Consider the following 26514-nt stretch of genomic DNA (forward strand, 5'->3'; position numbering starts at 1 on the left):
GTTATTTATCAGCAATTTTATTGCTGGAATCGAATATTATGATCCTATATATTAATAATATATAGGTATGCAAAGTCCACAGATAATGTGCTACTTTTTTTATTAACAAAATGGCGGCCCCAAATCGTGTTTTTTTTCAATTATTGGTCTATAACTCCTAAGATTTTAACTTTACACCAAAAACACTCAAATAAAAATTCACCCTAATTTAATTTATATAGAGGCATGTTTCTCCCGATTTGCTCCTACGAAAATTTTCCTCGGATAATGTGGGTTTTCCCAACAAAATCTCGAATTTTCAAATACATTTTTTGGGCAAGTAATTATTTATTAATAATTAAATAACTTGGCGAAATAAAAGTTTTCTTGGTATAGATTAAAACTGCAGAAGCCAGTGAAAATTAAACGAATATTCTAGCAACAATTCAATTGTTAATTAACAATTTACAGTCGCAATGACAACCAAAATATTCATGAGACATTGATCAAACTTTGAAAAATTATAAAGATGTGATGCCTATTTAATATTTTGTCGGCAAAATATAAATTTTTAATTTTTTTGCATAATCTTTAAATGTTAAAAAAAATACTTATAAACAAATTAACATTTCTCAGAAATTGTTTATTACATTATAATTTTAAAAAATACTTAGAATGCGTATTTCAAAGGTCTTGAAAATTAATGCTTTGAAAAATTTTTCCAACCATTTGCAAAAAAGTTATGAAATAGAAAATTAAACCTACGATTATTCCGTTATTTATAATTTGTTTTAATTCTTTCAAAGCTTAAAAGTGATCTTATGGTACAAACTAATTACTCTCAAAATATATCAAACATTAGTTCAATGGTTATATTTTAATCAAAAATTAAATATGTTTTTTTCTGTAATTTTTAGCGCGAAAGAAGGCTTGATACACAGCCGGAGATGTTCACTCGAAGCGACTGACACGCTTTAAACTCGGGCGAGTTGTGTATGTGGACGGGTATAATACATAATGCATAGCTACGGTACTGTATTAGTCTGTAATATTTATAATCTTTAATTAAAATTTAACCATTAAACTAATAATCGATATTTTTTGTTAGTAATTAGCTTGTACTCTAAACTCACTCTTACGCTTTGAAAGAATTAAAAAAAAATTATAAACAACGTAATAATCGTATGTTTATTTTGCTGACTCATATTTTTTTTGCAAATGGTTGAAAAAAAGTTTTAAAGCATTCATGTTCAAGATCTTTGAAATACGCATTTTACCTATTTTTTAAAATTAGAATATAATAAAAACTTTCTGAGAAACGTTAATTTGTTTATAACTATTTTTTTAACATTTAAGTAATATTCAAAAAAATTTAAAATTAATATTTTGTCGACAAAATATTAAATAGACATCTCATCTTTATAAGCTTTCAAAGTTTGATCAGTGTATCATAATTATTTTGGTTATTATTGCGACCGTAAATTATTAATTAACAATTGAATTGTTGCTAAAATATTCGTTCAATTTTCACCTGCTTCTGGAACTATAATCTAAACCAAGAAAGCTTTTATGTCACCGAGTTATTTAATTATTGGTAGATAATTACTTATCTAAAACTATATTTGAAATTTAAAGATTTTGTTGGGAAAACCCGCATTTTCCGAGGAAAATTTTTATCGGAGCAGATCGGGAAAAATATGTCTTTATGCAGAATTTAATTTCGGTGAATTTTTATTAGGGTGTTTGTGGTGTAAAGTTAAAATGTTTGGACTTATGGAGCAAAAATTGAAAAAAAAACACGATTTGGGGGCGCCATTTTGTTAATAAAAAAAGTAGCACACTATCTGCGGACTTTGCATACCTATATTAATAATATATACAGTCATACGATTCGATTCCAGCAACAAAATTGCTGGTAAATAACTTTTCCCAAAAATGGCCTATTCTCCTATAATCAGCCCAGACTATAAACACTTATTGCTGCTCAGGCTATGCTTCGACAGTTATATAGCAAAAAGCCGTGGATTCTTGAACACTAAAACTACAAAGAAGTAATAAAAATAAATTGTTTTAGCAAAAACTGTCTTTAAATGAGCCGTTAAAACAATTACAATGTTTTTCTTCTTATAAAGAAATAGAAAAACTTTGTAACTTTTTATGGAAAAATCCTCTAATGTGTTGAAATGAGAAGCTGGCAGGGGCGGCTCGTGATAGTACAAGATGGTGAGGCACACTACACTTGAGGAATATTATTATTATTAGATTCTCTTTAATGATCCGAAGGTCGATTTTATGACGTCATAACATGAGGCCGTCTACAGAACATTGCCGTATTTATTTTAATGCTTGTAAATGATATTAAATAACTATTTTATTGGCAAAAGAATAGCAACGAAAGCCGGATACCATTTTACGTGCCAGGCTGATATTTAGAGAGAGACAAATTGTTTCCTGGTTAAGTGTGTGATAGGTTCATACTCATAGTAGCTGTTTTTTGATAAAAATAATTACTTATACCACATATTAAAACAGTATGTATCAGATGTTTCGTCCTTCCTGGGTCTCATCAGCGTTGTACAGCCATATTAAGCAAAATTTACATTAGAAAATAGGTATATGAAAACAACGGACAACAACTGATTTTGTTTAATCAGTTGCCAAAATGAAATTATTGTACGCAAACAATATACACATACAAACACGTGATAATTTTATTTTAGAACCAATCTTATATTGTAAATGTATCTATTGAATATAGGGCAATACAAACAAGCAAAAAACAAATTACTGTTATATTATAAGATTGATTTTTATATTAAATAAATTAAGGGTTAGATTTTGTTTTTTTTTTGGTGTTTATTTTAAGTTTTTTTATATAAAAAGCGTGCTTAAAAGAAAATTAATTATTATAAAATTATAATAATAAAATGAAAATAAATAAAATAAAGTGATTTTTTACGAAATAAAAGGCAGATATCGAGCACTGAGTTTTATTTAATCTTCGAAAGTACACTTTCGCTCCTAGAGCATCTTCAGGAGCATTTCGTCAAAAAAAGGAAGGTAAATTAACATATATCTAACAAATACTTAACGTACACTACACGAAGGACAAACAGATAAATTTGAGTGCCGGTAATTTTGGTACTTCTACATTTTGAAGATGGAGGTACAAACAGATAAATTTATCTATTTGTACGTTACAGTGTAGTGTACGTTCAGTATTTGTTAGATAGGTATATGTTAATTTAAGTTGCCACCACTTCAGATAATTAATGGCATTCGAGGATACCTTCCTTTTTTTGACGAAATGCCCCTGAAAATGCTCTAGGAGCGAAAGTATACTTGGGCAAGACAATATATTAAATAAAACTTAATGCTCGATATTGGATATTTATGTAATTTAGTATGTTAATATTTATAAAAAAAAAACAAGTGGTGCCCTATCTAATTTTGTTCTGACAGAAGTAATTAACAATTATTAAAAAATTAGGTAAAATGAAATAACTTAAAAAAAATTTGGCCCGGGCAGATATTATTTTAGATTTTTTGGATCGTTCGAAACTAAAAAGGACTTTCGTAATTGAAGACCTATTTACAAACACAACATAGGTACATAACTGTATTTTTAAAATTTCTGTAATTTGTTTGTGTAAAAACCTAATTTCTATAAAATAATTTGGAAATACCTAATAATAATATTATTTATAAATATGATAAATATAATATCTATAAATACTATCTATAAATAATATCATTAAAATTTTCAATTTTTTTATAGAAATTGTATTTTTACACTAAAAAATTACAGAAATCCTAAAAATACACGTATGTTGTTTTTGTAAATAGCTCTTCAATTTTTCTCTAAGTTAATCGTTTTCAAGTTATAAACAATTTAAAACTGAATAAAGAATGAAAGATGGCGATTTTCAAGGCTTAAAATAAAGAGTAAAAAATATTATTTTTTTAATCGTCAAGTACCTAAATTCAAGTTCAAACCTTCTTCTATCAGGTCCCGGTAAAAATTGTTCCATGTTCTACCCTAAAATGTTTTTTTTTTTAATTGTTAATGAGGAAGGTTCCTTATGGGAAGACGGGCGATCTTAATTAATTATTAATTAACGATTAGCAACTAAAAAAACAATATTTTAAAATGAAATAACTCCAAGATACTTATCAAAAACTGATAGAATAATGTTTGAACTTGAATTTACGTAGGTACTTTGTAATTTCAAAAAGAATATTTTTTTCTTGTTTTTGAGTCTTGAGAATCGACATCTTTCGTTGTTTCTTCGGTTTTAAATTGTTTATAACTCGAAAACGATCAACTCAAAATTACAAAATACGACCTTTTTGTTTAGAATGATTCAAAAGATCTAAAATAATATCTGCCTGGACCGAAATGCTTTTTTAATTTATAAAAAAAGTAATTTTTTAATTATTAATTATAGTCAGAAGAAAATTAAATTGGGCAACTCTTGCTTTTTATAATTAGTAATATACTAGATTACATACATCCAATAATTTTTATCCATTAAACAGATCGGAGCAGTTCGACCCTATACGCTTATATTGTATTTAAAACTACTAAGGGGCATGCTTCAAGGGATATCTGAATCAGCGCGCTGCTCCGTCTGAAATTCTTGACAGGTTAAGGTTCGGAGCTATTAGTCCCTTTTACGAAACGTATATCATCATCACAAGATTTCTGGTCTGGAAATAAGCCCCGTCGACCATACTCCATATGCAGATGCTCTACCTCTCTAAGAGTAGATATGGGTGTGAAGTGTGTTGTTTGTAAAGCTTGTTATAGCATCTTTATTCCATTTTATAACTATCAGTTATATTCAGCAACTTTTATGCCAAGTCATGGCGTTTCTCAGTTTGAGGATTCACCTCGCATTCTTACGTTTTGTTTAAGAAGGAGAATTAAGAAGAAATACACAGTTTAGAGTAGTAAAAAACAAAGGACTGCAGCACAGTATTCTAGTTAAGGCATTTGTGCCGGTAAAGAAGGCCACAGGGCCGTCACGGCGTAGGCCGAAGCCCGCACGACGCACGTGTAGTGCTCGTAAGAGTCGAAGAAACTAGAGAGCGTCGGTAACAACAACAACAACATTGTTTGATTTGCTTGTCTGGATAATGTTCAGAAGAAATGCGTTCAATGTGTCTCCCCGTTTAGGATTTTGTCCTCTTCAGGGTTTGAGGTGAATGTATAGTGTTGGCAGCAAAAGCAAACAGTCCGAAAAACACACTGGGGCAAGCGCCGTGTCCTGGTGTTCTTGGTTCCTGGGTTATGCCGGACGGTGGTGTCCAGAAGGCTAAGAAGTCAACAGAGAAGAAAGTTTGATGGATTGTTGTTGGTTCCATAGATATTTACGTGTACTGTCCGTGCTTTGCTCTCTTGACCAGTCTCCCTAGAAACCATTGTACAACGACAGGCGAACCTGCGTCCCTCGTAGGCGGTCAGGAGGTGGCTTTGAGCGCAGCGTGGACAGAGTGCGTTCGAGTGGAGAAAATAGTTGCGGCTATTTTCTTGGGACGAACAGGTATAATTGTGCAATGAAGTTGGGAAACCGCAAAAAACCAACTTCTCCCTGTTCGGGGTAGGGAAGAGGAAATGTTAGAGGTGGGTACGGTAGGCTAATGGGGTAGCCTCAAGGATGTTTTCGTACTCCACCGGGAGTTCGTCAATGCATGTTTGCATTAGAGCGGACGGTACATGAATCTTTTTGCGTTTGGGCTTTCGGTGGAGTACGTGGCCGGAAGATGAACAGGAACATTTGAGAGATTCTTGTGTGTCGGAAGGGGGGCCGTTGATTACTTTGATTGTGAAGTTCCTGTTCAGAGAGTTTATTCTCTCGGTGATTTTGGGGGTGTTCGAGATGTTATGGATTTCGTTTGAGGGATATCGCCAGTGCTCATAGTTACATCTACGCAAGACTCTACGCTCTGTCCTCAACAACCTCTCTTGTTTTTGTCTTGAGCAAAGGAGATTCGCCACCTTTTATAGTTTTGAATCACTACCGACAACAAAGAAACGTGAGGGTGGAGCCTAGGCCGTGCACAAACGAGTGTCATTGGTTAAATGAACCCTGTTGGTGACATCCCCCCTGCTTTAGAGAATCTGTGCTACAGTTTAAAATATCTTTATTTATAAAAAATAACAAGATACAAAAGTGTGAAGCATGGTGCTTCCAAAACGATACATCAATTGTACAAGAGCGAAGCATGGTGCTTCAAAAAGAAATATATCACAACAGGATATCAGTCATGACTTTACGGAACAAAGGGTTATAACCTTTATTATTTGCCGTTCCGTAAAGTGTATAAAAATGTTTAATAACATACGTTGCATCCTTAGGGAGTACATATGGACAAGGCCTTTATTAGTGTCCCTAAGGTATGCAAAAAAAATAAAATATTAATGAAAACAAGAACGAATTTCTATTAGTAGTGAGCAGTTGTAAAAAATAAAATTTTCTAAGTTAGAAAGAATTGCAAAATTTTTCTAAGTCCGTCAAAGGATAAAAATTTTCAAAGTTAAACTAAAGTAACAAATATTGAAAACTTTTCTAAGTCGAAAAATTGCAAAATTTTTCTAAGTTAATAACATTAACAAAAAGAAGCCAAAAATATCAAAAATACCACTATTTTAGTGGAGTTTTTCTCCCTCTGGGTGCACGTCAAGCCAACACGAAAATTGTACCCCTGAGGAGAGCCATTTCCCAGAAAGTACCACGGATGCAAGTCTCACGGAGGGCAAGTTAGAGGGAAATTATTTACACACGGGAGAAAAGACAGACAATGTTGACTTAGACCGTGCATGCCAGAAGGACTCTAGCAACAGCTAAAAGGGAGTAATTATTATGAAAAATGACTAAAACCGTTAGCTTTGTATGTTAATACAATCCTTACTAACTAAAATATATATACCAAAATAAAGTATATAAAAATCAGCTGTGCTATGTAGCTTGGCTACATCTAACCTGCACAGCGGAAAAAAGTAAAAAAAAGTAAAATTTTATCACGTCTCTGCAGTGGAAATGCATCACCTGCAGGACGGCATCACCAACCCGGTGGCATACCACTAGAGCTTTTGGAAGGCTTAACTTCAGCTTCTAGTGGCGAAAATTGTCACTCTCTTATAGAGGACACAAAAAAACAACTAAAAGTCGACTCCCTTATGGAGGACACACAAAGGTAAAAAGGTACGTGTTATTTTGGGGTGCTGCTCCCCATAGCACGTAGAGAAGGGTGTAGGTTCCCTAGGTGGTAGTGGGCCGAGGTATCTCGAAGTAATGTGTACGTGTAGTTTATTACACATGCTGTACACATTATTCGGTAGAACGGGCGTTCACTAGCACGAAAAATAAAAAATATTGAAAGTCGTGCGAAAAGTTGCACTAGGTTAACTGTGTTTTTCAAAATTAGAGGTACTGAGGTAGTTACATGGAAAATAGATATTCGAAGATAACCCAAGAGTTTGCAAGAAAACAAGAATAGAGTTATTCGAATATTATGTACGTGTAAACACGGTTTACACCTTCATGTCCATAATAGACGTCCCAAACTATCTGAATTGAAGCTGTTACTTGAAACGGCACTTCGAAGATCAGAAATAAGGGTGCAAGTCATAAAGAAGGCAAGCTGAAATATTTTGATGTATTTTGTACATCGAAAATGTGAAAGAAGAGGAGAAAATGAGCGCAGGGCGTTGGTCAGTTTGGACCGTATGCGCCTGGCGATACGTAATATGCTAGGCAAGGGAGCTATGAGAGGCTTGCTTCACTCGGCTTCACTTAACAATTTGAGAGATATACTCGCACGTGGACTACAAAGATCAGGGCCGCACCTATTATTATTTTTTTCTCATAAAAGTTATTTAGCAAATTTCAAAAAGTTAAATTGTATTTAAAGAATTGAGGATGGTATAGAGAAATAAGGTAAATAGTCGATTGATATACTGGTGAGGCACTGCCTCATAGGACAAGCCGCCACTGAAAGCTGGTCCGAAAAACACTTGAAAGCCTGAAGAACAGAAAAGCTGCAAGTAAGAACGGAATACCAAACGAATTATTGAAATATTGTGAAGAAGCAATGACAGAACAATTAACAACATTAATTAACAAAACTATAAAACACAATAAAAAACGGAAGAGTGGAGAAAGAGCGAACTAATTTTACTATTCAAAAAAGGAGATAAAAAGCAGCCAGAAAACTACAGAGGTATTAACTTGTTAAATACTACTCTAAAACTTACAACTAAAATTCTACAAGAACTGATGAATCGGGGAATAAATTTAACAGATGGACAACAGGGTTTTCGTAATGGAAGATCGTGTTCAGATGCAATACTCGTCATAAAGCAAATTACTCAGAAATCACTAGAGTATTTATAATAGACCAATATTTCTATGTCTGATTGACTTGAAGAAAACATTTGACAGAGTAAGACTTAAAGATGTAATTCATCTTCTGTATAATAGAAAAGTCCCCCTAGATATAATAAAACAATTAAAAACACCTACAAAAAAACAAACTGGAAGTCAGAATAGATGAACAACTTACAGAACCTATAGACATGGCCAGTAGAATTTAATCATGGATGAAATCATCAAAAACATCAAGAAAGGAAGAGCATATAAAATGGGAAACAAAGGGGTAAAAATACTCTGTTATGCAGACGACGCAATATTGGTAGCCCAAGATAAAGATAGTCTGCAAAGATTAGTCCACAGATTTAACATAAGAGCAAAAGGATCTAGTATGACAATTTCTTCTCAGAAAACTAAAGAAATAGTAATCAGTAAAAAACTAATCAGATGTAAAATAGAAATTGATGGTGTCAGTATTGAACAAGTAATGGAAATAAAATACCTTATACATATTAACAATGAGATGAAGTCAAGAATTTATAAAGCCAGTGTAAGACCAACAATGACATATGTCTCAGAAACAAAGACCCGATACAGCGACAACACAAATACTATTAGGGTCGAGTACGGTAATTCAAGCAATACGGTTGGATTTTGTGTTCGAGAGAACTGTTTACGGTTAGTTACAAAAACGTTTGGTGTTTGGTGTTTTGAATATGACTAAAAGTGAAAAAACGGTCCCACCAGATAGAGGAAAACAAGATGTAGAAGAGAACAACACGGAAATGATGATGACGGATGAGGAAGGTAACAGGAACAAGAGAAAAAGAGAGGAAAATAATCAGGTAGAAATACAAAATAATAACAAATCTAATAATAGCAAAATAGGGGTAAGTACACCTAATACTAATATATCTGAAAGGCCAATAAATTTTTATTCTGCTGCGGATGCCGGTCCGTATTATGTATTCGTTCAGAATAACCACGGCCACATCGGAAGGCTTCACCGTATTGGATCTGCGAGGGTGATTATGGGAGCGGTCCCAGAAATTAAAAATAATATTCTAAGAATGGATGTGGTAGGTATTAACAAAATCAAAGTTGAATTAAATTCTTACAGTAGCGCTAATTTATTAATAAAGTCAGAAAAGTTGAAAGAAAAAGGATAAGAGGCGTATGTACCCACATTTGTTACCCAAAAAAAGGAGTCATTAAACAAGTTGAAATTGAATTATCAGAATCGGAATTAGGCCAGATCATTAAACCTAAATTTGGAAATAATTTTGAAGTTTTATATGTAAAACGAATGAAAAGAAAAAATGGTGAACAAGAAATCATTACACCGACAATTATTGTTACATTTAAAGGACAAATGATCCCGTCACAAGTAATTATAGAAAAACTTATAGGTCTGGATCCCGCGTATGAAAAAAAAGTTGATTAATAGCAAGCTGAAAATTTGTTAATAGCTTGAGGGTGTCTAGTCGGATAAACTTTGATATATGGGAACACTGGAACAGGGGCAGTTTTAATTGTGGAACAGGTTAAAAATTTGGAACGGTCACACCACGAAAACGGCACATTTATTTTGTCCGACAGAACAGACTTAAACTCTTCAAACAGAGATTAAACTCTCATGCAAAAATCAGACTGCTATTTATCGCCAAATGGGCGTTTTAATGAGTGGAACATGTAGAATATATCAAATGACAGCTATTATGACAGGTGATAAATAGAAGTCTGATTTTTGCATGAGAGTTTAATCTCTGTTCGGAGAGTTTAAGTCTGTTTTGTCGGACAAAATAAATGTGCCGTTTTCGTGGTGTGACCGTTCCAAATTTTTAACCTGTTCCACAATTAAAACTGCCCCTGTTACAGTGTTCTTATATATCAAAGTTTATCCGACTAGACACCCTTAAGCTATTAACAAATTTTCAGCTTGCTATTAATCAACTTTTTTTTCATACGCGGGATCCAGACCTATTATTTATGATGTAGAAATTTATATTCCAAGGGTCGTTTAATGCAACAAATGCCTACGGTACAACCACGTTGCTGGCCAGTGTAGAGGAAGGGTGAAATGCGTATTTTGTGGGGGTGAACATGAAGCCGATGATTGTGACCAAAAGGAGGAACCAAAATGTGTTTTATGTGGTGGAAATCATGCAGCAAAGGATAGAAAAAACTGTAATGAATTTTCAAAACAAAAATCGGTTGAGAAAATGATGGTAACTGAAAACATTTTATACACAGAAGCTTAAGATAAATACGAAAACAGCTACGCAACCGCAGCCAAAAATAAACGAGACAGTCCATATTATACAGCGGTCATAAATAAAAAAGGCGTATTGAAAACAATAATAGATCAGGATATTCAGAAGAACATAAAAAAATTATTGAAATTCCAAGGTCATCAGCTTCAGTGGAATTTGAACAATATGCAAGCATACCAAATTATAGATGCCAGGCTGAAGAGACACAAAATATAAATCAAGAAATGAAGGACTTCATGTTACACATGATTGAGAATATTTTACAAAAATTCTTTCAAGTTTCACCAGATCAAAAATTGTTAGAGTCACTTAAAATAGATGTAAACCAGAGTCTTATATCGCAGTTTTCTTAGTTTTACAATATAATACTAGATCTATAGTTCATAATAAGGGAAGCATAGAAAAATTTCTGTTAGACAAAAATATTTCCTTAGCTATTTTATGCGAAACTTGGTTAAAAAAAGAATATAAATTTTCTATTAGTAATTTTAATATTTTTAGACATGATAGAGAGGATGGATTTGCTGGCTCTGCCATATTACTAAAAAAATCATATGCATTCAGTAAAACTAAACCTTTTTTCAGGATTAATGACTTAATGTGTGTGTCTATTAAAATATTATTCGATAAAAATACTCAAATTAATATATATTCTATATATGCTAAACCAAATTTAAAAATAGGTGAGAGGGACTGGACTAAATTTTTTGAAAGTCTAGAAAAACCTTTTATTGTGGCAGGTGATTTTAATTGCCACCATAGTGTGTGGGGTTGCAGAAGGACTAAGGCTAGGGCTCCACGGGCTGGAAATTGACGCTAGCAGTAGCCGCAAAACGAACTTAAGGTTCCGCAGAACGGAATAGAAATAACCGAACTGTACCGACTACAGGACTTGTGCGTAGTCGGTTCAGTTCGGCTACTCCTATTCCGTTCCGTGGAACCTTAAGTTCGTTTTGCGGCTACTGCTAGCGTCAATTTCCAGCCCGTGGAGCCGTAGCCTAACGTAGCTGGTAATAATTTACTCGCGGCAATAGAAAATACCAATTTAGTAATTCTTAATACCGGAGAGGAAACTTTGATTTCTACTCCACAACAAGTTCATAAATCAGCAGTAAATATAACACTTTGCTCTAATGGAATTGCTACACTTTGTAATTGGAGAGTTGAACAAGTCTCTTTAGGATCTGACCATTTACCTATTATAATTGATATATTTAATAACATAAGTGTAGATAAAAATGTAACAAATACTCAAAAATATAATTTTAATAAAGCAGATTGGATGTTGTTTTCCCATATAGTAGAAAAAAACACAATAAAAAATGATAAAATTTCTTATGATCAATTTATTGAATATATACTTAATGCAGCGGATTTCGCTATACCATTAAAGAAAACAATAACCAACGCTAAATTTAATTAACATTGGTGGAACCAAGAGTGTACAAATATGATTAACTTGAGAAACGAAGCTCTTTTACGTTTAAAAAGGAATACAAACATAACAAATTTTATAGAATTAAGTAAGATAGAAACACAGACAAAAAAATTATAAAACAAAGTAAAAGAGCTTCGTTTAAAGATTTTTGTGCTAAAATACTGAATAGAAACACTCCGTTAACCCTAATATGGAGTTATCTTAAAAAGTTGAAAAATACCTATAAAGAACCTGTTTAGCAAGATAACTGAAGGCGACTGGAACGAAGTCTTCCTAGATAGAATAGCGCCAGCTTGGGCTGAGGAGGATTTAGAACATATATGGAGATTAAACGATGAGAGACAAAAAAATCACATAGAAGACACTTTGTTAAAACAATTCACCATAATGGAATTGGAGGATAATCTAAGTTCCCGTAAAAATTCTGCTCCCGGGTTAGACGGTATATACTATAATATGCTGTCTAACTTGCACAAAAAATGTAAACACATTTTGCTAGATATCCTTAACTCAATTTGGGAAACTCAAGATTAACCAAGCAGTTGGAAGAGGTACGTAGTGGTTCCAATCCAGAAACCAAATAAACAACCCCATTTGCCAGATTTATACAGAGGAATCTCACTAGCATCATGTGTTTTAAAAACTTTGGAACGCGTGATAAAAAGAAGATTAGAATCTTGGTTAGAAATTAATAAGAAGCTCCCACAGTATCAGTTTGGCTTTCGCAGGGGACACTCCACAATGGAAAATATAGGATACTTAGTAACAGATATCAACACCTCCTTTTCAAATTCTAAATCAGTAGTTGGCCTCTTTGTAGATATAGAAAGTGCCTATGACAATGTAAACCTAAAAATTTTATATAATCAGATGAAAAATATCGGTCTTAATATTGATTTTGCTAAACGAATTATAAAATTATACAGTAACAGAACAATCTCATTAAGAATAGGAAATAAAATAATAGGTGAAAGAAAAGTTAACATCGGTATTTCACAAGGCAGTATTTTAAGTCCCACACTATATTTGATATACACAGCCGAAATCGAAAGCAAAGTTCAAAATTATGTCAAAATATTAGAATACGCAGATGATATCATAATTTACAAAGACGAATGCGAAATCCCCTTCGGAAGCAATATGGTAGAGAAAGCGTATAGTGAATTAAAAAGCTGGTGCAATTACATAGGCTTAAATATTTCTAGTCAAAAGACAAGGCTAGTTATTTTCTCCAGAAAACGGGAGATACCGAATTCAGTAACAATCAAAGATTCAACCATCGATTAAACATCTTGGAATTATTTTAGATAGGAAGTTGCTATGGAAAGAACATATAGAACACATAGTAACAAAAACAGAAAAGGGCGTAAACGTATTAAGAGCAGTAAATGGTTGTAACTGGGGAGCAGACCCTAACATAGCTCTTCTGTTATACATATATATATATATATATATATATATATATATATATATATATATATATATATGAGCAATATTTCTACTTTTCGGTGAATTTTGTGGGGAGGGTCCTCGGATTTTCCTCAAATTTTAGTATGTTATTGGACCTATTTAAAAAACGTTATCCTGAGAGTTACAGACCCCTAGGGGCCTTAGAGCCCTAGATAGGGCCCGTCAAAGACCCAAAAAAGGTCGTTTTTGCCGTATATTTGACAGGCTGTATATCGGCTCCCATTTAACCGATTTTGACTTACCAAACGTCATTGTCTGTGTAATTTTAAGTAGTTTTTTCAGTGACAATTTCAAGGCTTTAGTCAATAACCCTGATTTTTGGGACCATTTTAAGTAACGCTAAAAATTTCAAAAAATTACTATTTTCAAAAATTTGTCAAAAATCTAATTTTAATCCGATTTTCATTTTCTGGACGACAGTTTAAAGGTATTAAAAAGGGCTTTAAAATGATATTTTGTGAGTTAAAATCCGTTTAGTAGAAGTGGAGATAAAACAGATTGAAAATAGACATTTTTGTAAAAATGGGGTTTTTACGGATTTTCAAAGTGCTGACACGTTTTGGGGTATATATTAAATTGTACAAAAATTTTTTTACAGGCAGTTTTTTATATAAATAATAACGTTTCATTGGAGATTTTCTTGGCCTGAGCCTCTATCTACCTTATATAACCCTCTAAAAATGAGTATTTTGTTACTCAAATGAGGCAACTTAACAAACAACTTACGGCTTATTTCTATCAATCAGATAGCCTGAAGACTTTATCTATCACAGATTATAAAAGTAGAGATTAAAACCTTTTATTTAAAGGGTCATACAAACTTCTAGGTAGCCTAGAAGTGCAGTTATGATATTTCAAAGTCTTAACTAAAATCAAAGTATCAATTCTGTGAACGCTACTTTTATAGACTAAGAGCCGCTATAGATGAAATTTGATAATTATTTTAAGCACGATAAAAGCCTAAAACTTAAATAGTAGAACCTAAAAGAAAAGCTATGAACACTCTGCCGTCACTTTTTAGAGGCACACACCTCGACAGTGGCGCATCAAACATTCTACTTATGGAGGGGATAAATAAATTAAAAGTTACCCTCCCTCACTCCCACAATTATTTTTTTTTTTATTTTTTAAAGTTATACGTGATTCAAAAATAAGACTCAGTGTAATTTCAACCCACCTCCCCTGTTTTCCTACCCCCACCATCAAAAAGTTCATTTCTCGTTTTTTTATTTTTTTTAGGTGGGATGTAATCAATTTTAAAATTTCAAAAAATTCACACGCATACTTGTGGCTTTTACAAAACATGCCTATTTTTTATAGACACGTAGGTTGAGTGACGTAACCTAAAAAAAATTATTTTTTTATTTTTATAAACTTTTAAACGAAAAACTTTTTTTTGGGGATGGCTGTTGGACTATTTTGTTTTAATCTTGTGTATTTTATCAAATGCTATATTTCTAATTTATTTCAGAAGTTTCCGTAAGGTTCTCCATCTTCAAAAATCCAAAAAATTGTTTTTCGAGGGGGTTTTTGGGGGTTTCAACGTGTTTATCCAATTTTTAAATATTCTACAGGACACAGTTACTTCAATTAACATATAACCTATGAAAAAACATTAATTTTATCTATTTTGAAGTCTATAAAATAGGGAAAATCACCAAAAATCCCCTAAAAAACAGTTTTTTGGATTTTTTGGTGGTGGGGGAAGGGGGATGGGTGTGGTGTGTTAAAATTACACTGAGTTTTATTTCTTAATAACGTAGAACTTTAAAAAATTAACAAAATTGAATTCTGGGTGTAAGGAAGGGTACCTTTTAATTTATTTATCCCGTTCATAAGTGGAAAGTTTGATGCGCCACTGTCGAGGTATGTGCTTCTAAAAAGTGACGGTATAGTGTTCATACGTTTTCTTTTAGGTTTTATTGTTTAAGTTATGGCCTCTTATCGTGCCTAAAATAGTTAACAAATTTCACCCATAGCGGCTCTTAGTCTATAAAAGTAGCGTTCACAGAATTGATACTTTAATTTTAGTTAGGACTTTGAAATATCATAACTGTACTTCTAGGCTACCTAGAAGTTTGTGTGAGCCCTCAAATAAAAGGTTGTGATCTCTACTTTTCTAATCCGTAATAGTTAAAGTCTTCAGGCTCTCTGATTGATACAAATAGGCCGTAAGTTGTTTGTTAAGTCACCTCATTTGAGTAACAAAATACTCATTTTTAGAGGGTCATATAAGGTAGATAGAGGCCCGGGCCAAGAAAATCTCCAATACGAAGTTATTATTTATATAAAAAGCTACTTCTAAAAAAATTTTGGTACAATTTAATATATACCCCAAAACGTGTCAGCACTTTGAAAATCCATAAAAACGCGATTTTTACAAAAATGTCCATTTTCAATCTGTTGTATATCCGCTTCTACCGAACGGATTTTAACTCTTGAAATATTGTTTTAAAGACCTTTTTATTACGTTTAAACCGCCGACCAGAAAAAGAAAATCGGATTAAAATTAGATTTTTAACAAATTTTTGAAAATAGCAATTTTTTGAAATTTTTAGCGTTACTTAAAATGGTCCCAAAAATCAAGGTTATTAATTAGAGACTTGAAATTGTCACTGATAAAACTACTTAAAATTATAAAGAAAATAACGTTTGGTGAGTTAAAATCGGTTAACTGGGAGTCGATATACAGCCTGTCAAATATAGGCTAAAAACGACCTTTTTTGGGTCTTTGACGGGCCCTATCTAGGGCTCTAAGGCCCCTAGGGGGCTGTAACTCTCAGGATGACGTTTTCTCAATAAGTCCAATAACATACTAAAGTTTGAAGAAAATCCGAGGACCCTCCCCACAAAATTCACCGAAAAGTAGAAATATTGCTCATATATATATATATATATATTTTTGATGGAATGTGTCTAAAGATATTCAACCTCTCATCTTTACCGATGAGCCCACGGAGGTTGAAGAGGGCGAAACACATTTCTAAGAACTGGTGTTTGGATCTTTGATTCTATTCGAAAAATTTTTCCCAGCCAGAAATAGTGGATGTGTGAGTTATTCGTAAGGGGATTTTTCCACATTCTCTATTTCATTTGTTTTATATATATATATATATATATATATATATATATATATATATATATATATATATATATATATATATATATATATATATATATATATATATATATATATATATATATATATATATATATATATATATATATATATGTATAACAGAATATTTAATATATGTATAAATCATATATTAGATCCATATTAGACTACGGTTCTATATTCTATTCACAAGCTGCGAAATGCCACCTTCACAAACTCGACTGTATAGTAACTAATAGTTTAAAAAAATGCATTGGAGCCATGATGAGTACACCAAATTCTAATTTAATGATTGAATGCTGCGAACCACCTCTGTAGTTAAGAAGAAAATACTTAACCGAAAAATTTCTATGGAAAATTGTTTCTAGAAACAGTAATTTAATAAAAAATATTCATCAACTTTTTATATCAGATCTTACCAGTACATAGGTACTGGAAAAGTAAAAAATCTTTATTAATAGTAGAAGCTTACAACCAATTTTTGAGTATTAAAGAATTAGTACATACTACCGATATATTACCATATTTTGAACTAAATTCAAAAGATATAATTAACATTGAACCAATTTTCTTTAGGGATTATTCTCAATTTCCTCAACTCATTCGAAACCAATTATTTGTATCAGATGTTAATGATAAAGTACTTAACAGTTATCAGTTATATACTGATGCCTCAAAAAAAGATAATAGAGTAGCGTGTGCAGTTTGGCATCCAAATATCGAATATAAAGTAACAAAAAGATTAATTGAACATTTCTCAATATACTCCGCAGAATTGACAGCTATTTTTGAGGCATTATTATATATAGAAACTAACTGCCATCAAGAAAATTTCATTATTTTTTCTGACAGCAGAAGCGCCCTAAAAAAATTAAATAAACTCCACAATAAAACCAATTTAAATTATATTGAACTAAATATTGCCAAAAAAACTATGGAATTAACGAACATTGGAAAAGCATAAAACTAGCATGGATTAAAGCGCACTGCGGTTTGGAACATAATGAAATTACATTAGTAATTATAAATGTACCCCATCAGATTTAAATATATTTTCAAAAAACCAAGTGAAGCAGGAATGGGAAAGTTGGTATAGTGAAAGTCACAAGAGAAAATTTTATAAAAACTTACAAAGTTCTATTCCTTCTTCTACTTGGTTCAAAGAGGGCATTTTCGAAAAAGCTTTCGTCAAAACGATTTGTAGATTAAGATTTAATCACACTCTGGTTCCATCACATCTTTTTAAAATTAAATTAAGGCAAGATCCCTTATGTGATTGCGGTGAAATAGGAATAACGGAACATATGATCTTAAATTGTAACACCATACAGGATAAGGTACAACATTTAAATTATGAATTGAATAAATTCAAATGTATTATAAATCCATACAATCTTGCCCAATTACTTATATCTAAAGATGTAAAAGTATATAAAACACTGTATAAACACATTTGTAATATAGGTTTAAAATTATAAATTATATGTATATATTTGGAAAAAAAATTATTAAAAAAAATAGAATAAAAAAATAGGATAAAAAAAATAAAAAAAAAATAATAAAAAAAATAGAATAAAAAAAATTGAAAAAAAAGGATAAAAAATAGAATTAAAAAAATAATTATATCAATAGGTAGAAGTTTTCCATCCTAAAGGTTGAATTGTGGATACTTTTGGCGCCAATTGATTAAGAAAAAATATATACATAAGAAAAAATATAATATATAAAACCAAACACTTTTGTTAACCACAATAAAAAAAATGAAAAAGAAATTATAAAGTGCAGCAATTCATGAGCTCAAAATATAAAAATCGGTTAGGCGAATGGATCCAGTAATCCGCAGTCATTTTTTTTTTCAACCACACACACACCTACAAATACTATTAGAATCGGCAGAGATGACTGTACTGAAAAGAATTACAGGAAATATGCTGAGAGATTGAAAAAGTAGTGAAGGCATTAGAAGAGTATGTAACGTACAATGTATAAACGAATGGACATTAAATAGAAAAAAAGAATGGAATAACCACATAAGCAGAAAAGAGAAGACACGTGTGGTCAAAATATCAGGAGATAAATCACCAATCGGTAGGAGAAGTATCGGTCCACCCCGCAAATTATGTCGTGACAATCTTCCATAAAGGTTGTGGCAGATTGGCAGTTAACCTACGACCACATATCTTCGGTATACTGCGAAAACCAGGTAAATGACAAATTTTAAAATATTGAGTTAAGTATACCAAAATTCTTAGCTTTTTACGCTCTACATACAGGTAAAACCCAGTAAATGATACGATTTGCCATTCAGCAGATAATTTAAAGCAGATAAATTTAATCTACATACAGGTAAAACCCAGTAAATGATACGATTTGCCATTCAGCAGATAATTTATGTGATAAACCAATAAGTTACACATAACCAACTTTTCATTTTCAAGTAAAACAATATATCGCTACTTACTTCCACAAAATTAAAGTTCTGTTGCATGTAAAACCAAGTAAGCGCATATATATTATTTTTCCGGACAACAAATATATTTCTACTGCTGTATGCCATATTAAGTAAAAAGGTGATAAATGTCTTTAATACATTTTATATGTATATTTTATTTAAATTTCTCATTCATATCGACTGGTAAAATCGATAGTATCGACTATGTTTCTTTGAATGGTCAAGAGGTACAGATATATGAGAAGTTTTTTTGTAAGACACTTTGTATATCAGCGTCGTTAATGCAAGATGTTATAAGAAAAATTGATATTATATGTTGTTATACACATACGGGCAAGAGGCAAGCATGTACTGACAAATAAAACAGGCAATGAAAAACGAAAAATTGTGAATGCTCATATTGAGTCTTTTCCAATCATGGTCCCACATTATATTCGCCAAAGTTCGAAGCGTAGATATTTGGACAAAAATTTGAGTATAAGGAAAATGTATCAACTTTATATAAATGATTGTCAGCTGAAGAAACCGGAAGGTAATGCGAAATTACATACCGAAAAATATTTTCTAACGACTATAATTTAAGCTTTTTTGTTCTAAATAAGATCAATGTTTAGTTTTTAATAAATAATATTTATTAGCCCTATCATATTATGATATGGCTAATCCAACTAAGAAACCGGATTTAGAAAACAGTTATAGACAACATCAGAAAAAAAAGAAGTATGGAATCTCGAAAAACGAAATGATAAGAAAAGCTCTTATCAACAAAGGAATTTTGTTTCAATCACTCTCGATCTACAGGCTATACTACAGATTACAGATTAACTGGACAATTCATATATTCTTCCCGAAAATTATGAGTCTACAATTTGTGTGTAAATGAAGCCGCATTACCAAATGAAGCTTACCGTTTTGCCTGGTCAGACATTAACGGTAGACGAGGAAGTTCTGAAATAGAAAGCATTATACTCAACTACTTATCAAAATGTGTCCCAGAATACGTAAGCAAGTGAAATAAGTGTATTTTTTATACCTGCAGAGGACAGTAGGGTAACATAAATTTTTAGAGTCGGGACATTCTTGTATGGAAGTTGACTCTATACATAGTAGCATCTAAACCGCTAGAAATCAGGTCTCTCTCTGATATACCAGTTTACTTGTCTGTATACGTACTACAAATTTTATTATTAAAAAAAAAAACTTTCACACACTCTAATTAAAAACCGAACAAAAGACCAAAACAGCGAAAAAATAATGCTGTTAAAGATAAAAGATAAAATTCATGAAAGAAGAGATAAACAGAATCAATTTCAATTATGACGCGTTACCAAGCTTCATATCCTTATTGATACTACACGGCAGTCAACAAGAAAATAGCAAGCTGAGTTATCAAATAACATAAGCATGCTTATGTTAGTCGATAAAAACTTAAGCAACTTTATGATAGGACTTCGCCAACTAACATAGCAAAAAACAGTTTTGTTACAGTTATTTGATAAGGGAATGATACCGGAGGAATATAACAGGTGGTATCGTATTTTACGATGCCAATGGCATATTGTCAGATCCTGCTTTCAGTGACTAATCTGACGAGTTATACGCATGGTGATATTATATTCTTGTATCTATAACACTTTCAAAATAAATTTGTTTTTTCTATCATTTATGTAAATAATATCCATATAACTACAAACAGCTTTGAATAAAATGTCCAGGGAAAACCAGTTAAATGTTATAATTATCGACTAATCCCTTTAAAATATTACTATTAACTAGTTAAAGCTTCAGATTCCGATCACAAAACTACAAAATATTATATCTGGTTTATTATATTTGTTATAAATGTGTTATTTTAAGGGTAACTGATTAATTTAGATTTACAGGTAAAACCAGGTAAGTGACGGCATCTCCATCTTAAATTTAGGTTTAATCAGCTAGGTGTCTTAACTTTTTCAAACTAATGATAGAATAGCATTTCTGATATATGCATCTTTCACTAGAATACCGAATATCAAACACAAGTTGTCCTCTTAATTCAAAATAAAACACTAAACTTTAAAAACGTTTTTTCTCGGTTTCCGTATTTCGGCATTTACCTGGTTTTCGCAGTATACCGACGATATGTGTTGACCGGAGGAGACGGAGATGTGTCTGTCAGAACACATTCAGGAACTCAGAAAAGAACTGTCATAGTTTTCTTACTTGTTCAAGTATGTAGTTTGTTGTAAATAAACCCATAAAATAGTTTAAAGTATGCCCCGACTACTTTGCATCCCGCAAACCGGCCACAAGGTATCTATCCGCCAATGAACAAGCAGAATTGCTTATAAAGAGGAAGAAGAAAAAAGACGAAATACTGGTTGAAAAATAAACAATAAATCAAGAGCAACACAAGACAATGTAGTAGCGTTTCTGAGCAATGGTCCGCTATGGTTTTTCCAGAAGTTTGGTGGGAACTATGCCAGATATTATCAAAAGCCCTCTTAAACCAGGGCGGATCTGTTTTGAGGTGGATGTGAGAGGTGGCATTCGGATTTTTGCAGATAAAGTTAGGTGACACCTTCAGTAATAATAATTGACTTATGCTCCTTCTCAAATATGCCCGGAACATTAATAAAAAAATTAAAATATTTAAAAATTTCGAAAAACATCGATTTTTTTCTGCTTTCTTTGCTTATAACTTTAAAATGATTCATTTTGGAACAAAGTCGTACAGAAATAAAATAAAGACAATTAAATTTTTATGATATATAGCTGGTGAAAAATGTCTTAAATTATTAGCCTTTCTGCAAAATAGCAATAAATACAAAATAAGGGGGCAAAATAAGCCTATTCTTGTTCAATGGTTTTCAATTATTTTGGTTGCACTTAGAACCTTCGTAATTCACTTAAAAAATTATAATGACTTACTTAAACCGTCCACCAAATTTCATTAAAATCGACTTAATAGATTTTGCATAATAATTTTGCAATCTAAATGTTTTTAAATAAGTTCAAATTTTTTAAAAACTTTCTGAACAAAAAATAGACCATTTAAAAGTTGGCTAATTTTTTAGATATAAACAGGCGCTCTACCTATCTAATACCGTAAAATGGGGTTACTTTGACCGCTGGGTTGAATTTGACCAAAAACATAGAAAAAGATCTATTATGATTTACTTCAGCCACCCTGTATAATTTTTAAAATCATTTTTAACGATTCAAATTTATAAATATCTAAGAATTCATTTTTAAATAAAAAAAAAATCAATATTCCAAGGGTTGTTAAATCCACCGATATAACTAATTAAGAAAAAAATGGTTTAAAAAACGGTCAAATTAACCCATCCTAAAAGAAAAAGTACGTTTACCAACCAAAATGCACATACGGTCAACTTCCCTCCAAATGGGGTGAACTTGATCAAAGTCATGATTATTTTCTTGTAATTATAATTTAAGCTACTGAAAGTAGACGCATAAACCCATAACATATTTGCATATATACAAAAATGTAGCAAAATTTAAAATATGATTTTTATAGGATTAAAGTACAAAATCGGTCAAAGTTGCCCCAAATTACGGTACACCGTACATAATTAAAATCGAAATATTTAGGAAGCCTCAGCAATGTTTTAAAGTGATTAACAATTTTCTGGCTTATAAACAAATTAGTGCTGTGTCCAGGAGGGGGTGCAACGGTCTCCTGTATTTAGATAGACTTACCAAGTGTTTTTTATGTATTTTGACCTGTAGAACACGAATTTTCTGGGTAACAGTTAATCCGGATGTCGATTAAGATTGTTATAAATAAAGAACTCGAGGAATTACATAACAGCGTATTTTCGCAAAATAAAACATCTTTTTGCATTTCTTGGGTAATTCTAAGCAAAAAAGTTCTTAGAAGTTTATTCGTATGATGCATAGTTTTCGAGATAAACGCTATTGAACTTTAAAAAAATCGAAAAATTGCAATTTTTGAACCCGAATAACTTTTGGTTAAAAAAATTAAAAAGCAATTCTGCTGACAACATTTTGAAAGTTTAAGTCATAGACCGGGCAGTATCGTCGCCCCCGCTAGCAAAATTATTCCGATTCGATTTTTTTGCACAAACTTACTCAAAAAGAGGTCCTTATAACATATCCACAGGGTGCCGGGCGGTGCCGTGGTCGAAAAATTGTTTAAACAATTTTTATTAAACAAAGGTCTCTTCATTTTTTTCTAAAATTGATTGTTTTCGAGTTATATGCGATTAAAAATTTGAAAAATGCGAAAATGGCCATTTTCAAGGCTTAATAACTCGATTAAATATTATTATTATGAAATTCAAAAAGTGACCAAATCAAGTTTTAAACCCCTTATTCAAGGTGCTGAAGAGATTTTTGTCATTATTTTATTACAAAGCTGTTATTTTTAATTATTAACAATTAGCGCTATAGTCCAGGATGTATCCGCCGCCCCCGTTAGTGAAATTATTCCAATTCCATTTTTTTGCAGAAACTTACTCAAAACGAGGTCCTTATAACATATCCACAGGGTGCCGGGTGGTGCCGTGGTCGAAAAATTGTTTAAACAATTTTTTTTAAACAAACTCACAAAAATTTTTTTTTTGTTGCGAACGATTTTTTTTAGATAGTTTGGGTTATTCTGAACAAAAAAGTCTCTTGTGATTTTTCTCTAAAATTGATTGTTGTCGAGTTATATGGCCATTTTCGCATTTTTCAAATTATAAATCGCGTATAATTCGACAACAATCAATTTTAGAAAAAAAAAATCACAAGAGACATTTTTTGCTCAGAATGTCCCAAATTATCTAAAAAAAAGATTGTTCGAAGTGAAAAAATTATTTTTGTGAATTTGTTTAAAAAAATTGTTTAAACAATTTTTCGACCACGTCACCGCCCGGCACCCTGTGGATATGTTATAAGGACCTCGTTTTGAGTAAGTTTCTGCAAAAAAATGGAATCGGAATAATTTCACTAACGGGGCCGACGATATATCCTGGACTATAGCGCTAATTGTTAATAGTTAAAAATAGCAGCTTTCTAATGAAATAATGACAAAAATCTCTTCAGGACCTTGAAGAAGGGATTTGAAACTTTATTTGGTAACTTTTTGAATTTCACAATAAGAATGTTTATTCGAGTTATTAAGCCTTGAAAATGGCCATTTTCGCATTTTTCAAATTTTTAATCGCATATAACTCGACAACAATCAATTTTAGAAAAAAATGACAAGAGACCTTTTTTGCTCAGAATAGGCCAATTTATCTAAAAAAATTTTGTCCGAAATGAAAAAATTATTTTTGTGAATTTGTTTAAAAAAAATTGTTTAAACAATTTTTCGACCACGGCACCGTCCGGCACCCTGTGGATATGTTATAAGAACCTCTTTTTGAGTAAGTTTGTGCAAAAAAATCTAATCGGAATAATTTCGCTACCGGGGGCGACGATACTGCCCGGTCTATCAAAGTATGCCGGTTTTGATTGTTTGCATTGCTAGAAACTAATTTTTTTATTTTTAAACAAAGCTATTTGTTTATAAGCCAAAAAATTGTTTATAATTTTTAAACATTTCTGAGGCCACTTAAATAATCCGATTTTGATTCTGTAAAGTGTATTAGATAGGTAGAGCACCTCTTTATATGTAAAAAAATTAGCCAACTTCTAAATGGTCTACTTTTTGTTCAGAGTGCTTTTAAAGAATTTGAAGTTTTTTAAAAAAATTTAGATTGCAAATCTATTATGCAAAATCTGTTAGGTCGATTTTAATGAAATTTGGTAGACTGTTTAAGTGTGTTATAAGAATTTTCTGTGCGAATTACTAAGGTTCTAAGTGCCACCAAAGTGGTTAAAAAAAATTGAATAACAACAGGCTTATTTTGCCACCTTATTTTGTATTTATTTCTAAATTGCAGAAAGGGTAATACACTATAACACATTTTTAACCAGTCGTATATCATACAAAATTCAATTATCTTTATTTTATTTTTGTACGACTTTGTTCCAAAATGGTTCGTTTTAAAGTTATAAGCAAAGAAAATAGAAAAAAATCGATGTTTTTCGAAATATTTAAATATTTTAATTTTTTTATTAATGTTCAGGGCATATTTGAGAATAAGCATAAGTCAATTATTATAACTAAAGGTGTCACCTAACTTTATCTGCAAAAATCCGAATGCCACCTCTCACATCCAAAAAATAGACGTTTTTTCACAGATCAGCTCTGGTCAATCTGGGAAGTCTATTATTGTACACAAAATTCAATATTTTTTTCTTTTTATTCAAATTTTATATATTTTTTTCAATTATTCTATTTAAAATTTTTAGCTCATCCTAATTGTAAACTATTTATAACCCACGGTGGCTTCAATAGTGTGATTGAAACAATTTACCACGCAGTGCCTGTGTTAGCGATGCCCTTAGTAGGAGATCAGCACTTCAATGCAGCCCGAATAGTGGATCTTAATATAGGAATTAGTACATCTTTTAGAGAAATAACTGAGGAAATCCTTGATTCTTTGTTAGAAGAAATTCTAACCAACAATAAGTAAGTAAATATTTTAGACAGTGGACATGGTTTAAGAACTATTTTTGCCATTGTTAATCATTCATTCGAATTACATGCCCGCAACATAAAAGCTGTTTGGATTCTATTGTATCTACGGGATTGTAAATCCTTCCTGTTCTTATGCTTATTTCTTCATTTGGGATGCGATCAATTCGGTATATCCGACACGCTCTTCTTAGATATGTAATACATTTCTACTACTTTCAGTTTTTTCTTGTCCTTCATTGTGTTCAACATTTTACCAACATTCAGATCCGAACGTCAAAATTTGTTCTACAACCGACTTGTAAATTGTCATTTTTGTTTGTAAACTATGTACCTAATTATTTTAGAAGACCAAAGTAACGAGTTGGATGTTCCGTTTCGATGTTCCTTCGTTCACTATGACTGTCCCTATAGACGGAGAGGCAGCGCTGAAAAATCTCTTTGAATTTACTAAAGCTAGATTTTTCACAGTTGATTACTGTGATTTTGTAGAGAAACATACTACGGTCGGTCAAGCGAAACGTAGAACGAGGGGTTACTGAGAGGGTATTCATTTACCAAGGCTGAAAATCAGTACACACATTCTAAATTGAATATAAATAAAAGTTATTATAGTCGGTCAGCTGTATGACGGGACAGAACCGGTTGGTCGGCCCCAATGAATGTACAGGGTTATTCACTATATTGTGACCCCCTTGTAAACTGCTTTATTTACAGAATTAGAAAAAAATGTGAAATACAAAAGTTATTCGATTTTTTAATTATGATTTTTTGACCTATATATCATACTAGTGACGTCATCCATCTGGGCGTGATGACGTAATCGACTATTTTTTTATATTAGAATAGAGGTCGTGTGCTAGCTCATTTGAAAGGT

General features: G+C 31.9%; 1 protein-coding gene across 1 annotated transcript in view; it reads left to right on the forward strand.

The window, feature by feature from the left end:
- LOC126890103 (UDP-glycosyltransferase UGT4-like) overlaps window positions 1-26514 on the forward strand; it is a 109156-nt gene that overhangs the window by 73303 nt on the left and 9339 nt on the right. The window contains exon 4 of the mRNA XM_050658951.1: window positions 25412-25631. Within this exon, the coding sequence (XP_050514908.1) occupies window positions 25412-25631 (220 nt within the window). The remainder of the gene's footprint in view (window positions 1-25411; window positions 25632-26514) is intronic.

The sequence above is a fragment of the Diabrotica virgifera genome, chromosome 8 (genome assembly GCF_917563875.1).
Source record: "Diabrotica virgifera virgifera chromosome 8, PGI_DIABVI_V3a".
Taxonomy (NCBI): domain Eukaryota; kingdom Metazoa; phylum Arthropoda; class Insecta; order Coleoptera; family Chrysomelidae; genus Diabrotica; species Diabrotica virgifera.